This window comes from Gastrolobium bilobum, unplaced genomic scaffold (assembly GCF_033153095.1).
Source record: "Gastrolobium bilobum isolate Gb01-03AN ecotype WA unplaced genomic scaffold, APGP_CSIRO_Gbil_v1 utg51465, whole genome shotgun sequence".
NCBI classification, from domain to species: domain Eukaryota; kingdom Viridiplantae; phylum Streptophyta; class Magnoliopsida; order Fabales; family Fabaceae; genus Gastrolobium; species Gastrolobium bilobum.
Genome location: NW_026899040.1, coordinates 60,648 through 64,063, shown reverse-complemented (window position 1 = coordinate 64,063; position 3,416 = coordinate 60,648). Strand labels below are relative to the sequence as shown.

The 3,416-nt window shown below is 33.1% G+C and overlaps 1 protein-coding gene across 1 annotated transcript; it reads left to right on the top strand.

The window, feature by feature from the left end:
* The first annotated feature begins 341 nt into the window (after positions 1 to 341).
* Positions 342 to 2,671, top strand: LOC133286472 (protein CYSTEINE-RICH TRANSMEMBRANE MODULE 13-like). The gene is made up of 3 exons (XM_061483890.1): positions 342 to 434; positions 559 to 766; positions 2,426 to 2,671. Exons 1-3 carry the CDS (start codon positions 386 to 388, stop codon positions 2,472 to 2,474), a joined length of 306 nt encoding a protein of 101 aa, XP_061339874.1. The 5' UTR covers positions 342 to 385; the 3' UTR covers positions 2,475 to 2,671.
* Positions 2,672 to 3,416: the final 745 nt, after the last annotated feature.

Below are 3,416 nucleotides of genomic sequence, written 5' to 3'. Positions count from 1 at the left end.
GAAAACAATATTATAAGAGGAATGGAAGGGTACACGGATAGACAGATACACAGCTTATTTGAATCCGTTTTTAACATGCACGGTTTGTAGTGGTGGATAAGATCGAAAGCATGTTAATATGGTCGATTGACTCATGACAGACACCTGGTTGGGTAGTTCGGACGTGTGTCTCTTTACCTGCACATTTGGACAAATATGATATTGATGCCGTTTTCTACGAAAGAAAAATAAAAAGAGGAAATTTCCTGCAAGATGTATATATCCTTATCCTCATCTTCCTTGTTGGTCGCAATCAGAGCACATATATATCTTGGTTGATCGATTACTATAAGTACCGAACGAAGTTTTTGTAACATATTGTTGAAGTCTCTTACTTATTAACGCTATGAGTCTGGCTTACCATGTTAGGCACGAGTCTCACTCCTCCTCTCCAGGCAAGTTCACTTCTTTCTTTCTTTTTGGGCTTCTTATTATAGCTGCAAAAATTTGCTCATCAGATTTCACGCCAATTGTATTTGATGTAATCTAATATGATATGATTATGATCATTGGATTCAGGGTATCCTGCTCCATACCCCCCTCCTCCACCACCTCCACCACAAGCACCGGCACCACCTGGTTACCCTGGCTTTGATCGTTCGCCGCGTGGCTATCAAGGTTACTTCTATGGAGAGTATCCTCCACCATCTGCAACTCCACCTCCCCTTCGGCCTTACAATCAGTATCACAACTATGGTATTGGTTGCTCATCTCTCCTCAGAGGCTGGTAAGTACTCTTCCTCTGTTCCCATAGCACGCTATATATTCTTGGTTCAAGAGACGTTGATGTCAAGCACCCTTCGGAGTTGATATCAATCCTGACAAAGTTACTAGCTAGTACAACATAAAGGCAAAATATAATCTGAATATGAACTGCTAAGCTTAATTTTAATTTTAGAAGAAAATTAGGTGTCATAAAATTGTATCAAGAATTATACATCATTCTGTTTAACTTGAAGAACAGCTTTGTCGACACCCAGAAGCTACTGCGTACGATTATGGATGGAAAGAAAGCAGCAAAAAACGGGTTCAATGAAGTTATTACAAAATACAATAAAGTAATGGTCATGATCATTTACACCCCAATCTTGGTCATTGCATCTTTATTTTTTTAATTACATGGTGAATCAATATTCTTAAGGGTTTGGTAGGAGAGATATTTACTTTTACCGAGAAAAAAAAAATTGTTAAGAGTTTGGTAGGAATTTTTTTATCCGGGTAACTTACAAAAAAAGTGTTTGGTTGTCAGAAATTTTGCAAGAAAAGTTTGGTTAATTTTAATGATGCTATGTTTGGTTGATCGTAAAATATTAATGAAAATGTGAATGAAATTATCAAAATACTCTTAAATTTTTGAATATGCCAAGTGAGTCATCATCAAATGTTAGGTTTTTTTTTTTTAAAAAAAGTGAATCAAATGCTACTTTTTAAAAATTCAAGATCAAGGAATTTCCTTTTGTTTCCTTCAAAAGGAAAATACTGGGTAAAAAAAATTGCTGGTATTTTGTTCGCAATCTCCCCGCTAAACATGGTAAATAAATATTCTCCACCTCCACTTTCCCATCATTCCATACCAAATACTTATACCAAACACCCATTTTAGAGAGGTGAAAAATAACCTACAGTTGCTATTAATTTATTTATATTTTAATATTGCTTAACTAATTTTTATTTTGGATATCTCATAATAATAATAATAATAATAATAAAACTATAATTATTGTAAAATGTACAATAATGCAGATAATTTTCATATAATTAAGCACAAACCGCAACACCACAATTTAAAATCTTGCTTTGAACTGTTATTTGAACTGGAAAGACTATATGAATTGGCACCGGTAAGAAAGGTTTTATATGAATTGTAAAGCAACGATAGAGTACCAGACGAATGGGTTTCCTGCCCTTTAACACCCTGCTAGGAGTTGCAAGTTTTGAGAAGTACAAAGTTGTGCTTTCTGAAGACATTTAATGCTTAGTGTAACAATTATTTGAACTGTTATTTTTGGAGACAACGATCAGAGATGGACTTGCACTTTTGTTTCGAAAATTCGATTATTTATGGTGAAATTTCATAGCAGTTGTATTAAATATGTTGTAGTGTAACTTTGCTACCCTTAAGGTACTGTCGGATTAGTCAACACCATTTAACGATTGGTTACGGGATACGCGATGGTTTATAAAAATAAAATATATGTTTGTTTGATATTTACACGATATTGATGCTGGTGTTTGTGATTTGTGGCAAGTTCGCCTCTTTGGATATTATTCCTTATTTTCTTTTCTATTTTTCTTGCACGGGCATGACACTATGTTGGTAGTTTCTCTTGATGCTCTTTCGTGATATTTATGGTGAAATTTCATAGCAGCTATATGACACATGCAGTTTGGCTGCTCTCTGTTGCTGCTGCATTTTGGATGAATGTTGCTTCTAGTGACCGTTCAACGCAATTTGCATCTTGCTTTGAATATTCAATTTCAATGCTAGCTCTTTTTTTCCCCCTCTTAAGATTCTCAAAAACGAGATAGAAATAGGAGGAACATTTACCAATTATAATGATCATTATGTTTCGAAATTATGTTCTTCTTCCCTTTATGAGTCAATGTACGTTATCGATGAACTATCTATGTAATCGACAAGGACAAATTAATATGACAACTTTAGTAGGTAAGCCTTGTATATTTTGAAATTACCTTATTCAAATATTGTCCATTTGCTTGAGAAATGAAAAAAGTTTGTTCCAACTGACAAAGCTTAAATATGGAAATGAGAAATTTCTCGTATGATAAGTTGATAACTTTATCAAGTGGCTTGATGTCAAGCAAATAGTTTTTCTTAAGAACTATTTGTGCGGACTTTTGATATTTATATTTCAATGAGTATATTTGTTTATAACTTCCCCCCTTCTTCTTGGTCATGAGATTTTCATTGTAACTTTCGAAGCAAAAAAAACTTCAAAATGATTGTCCATAAGAAGACTCGGGAAAAGAAGAATTAAAATTATATCTTGATTTTGGACTCGGCCGGGAAACGAAATTAGATTTTGGCTAGTTATCATCACCGTTCTTAAGTAATCAACAATATCAAAGAAACACAGCAAAACGCACTCATCCTGTTCTGTAAAATCACGAGATTAGAGCAAAGGAAAGTTTACCACAAAATGGAACACAACCAAGTGAGAGATAAAAAACAAAGCTTGAATGTTTGAACTATTTCAACAATTATTATAAATCTACAATTTGTTGGAATATATATATATATATATATATATATATATATATATATATATATAAAAGAGAAAAATGTTTGTCATTTTAAATGACATGAAGTTACGTCATTTTAAGAGATAGATAGACATAATTTTTTTTATTTAAAT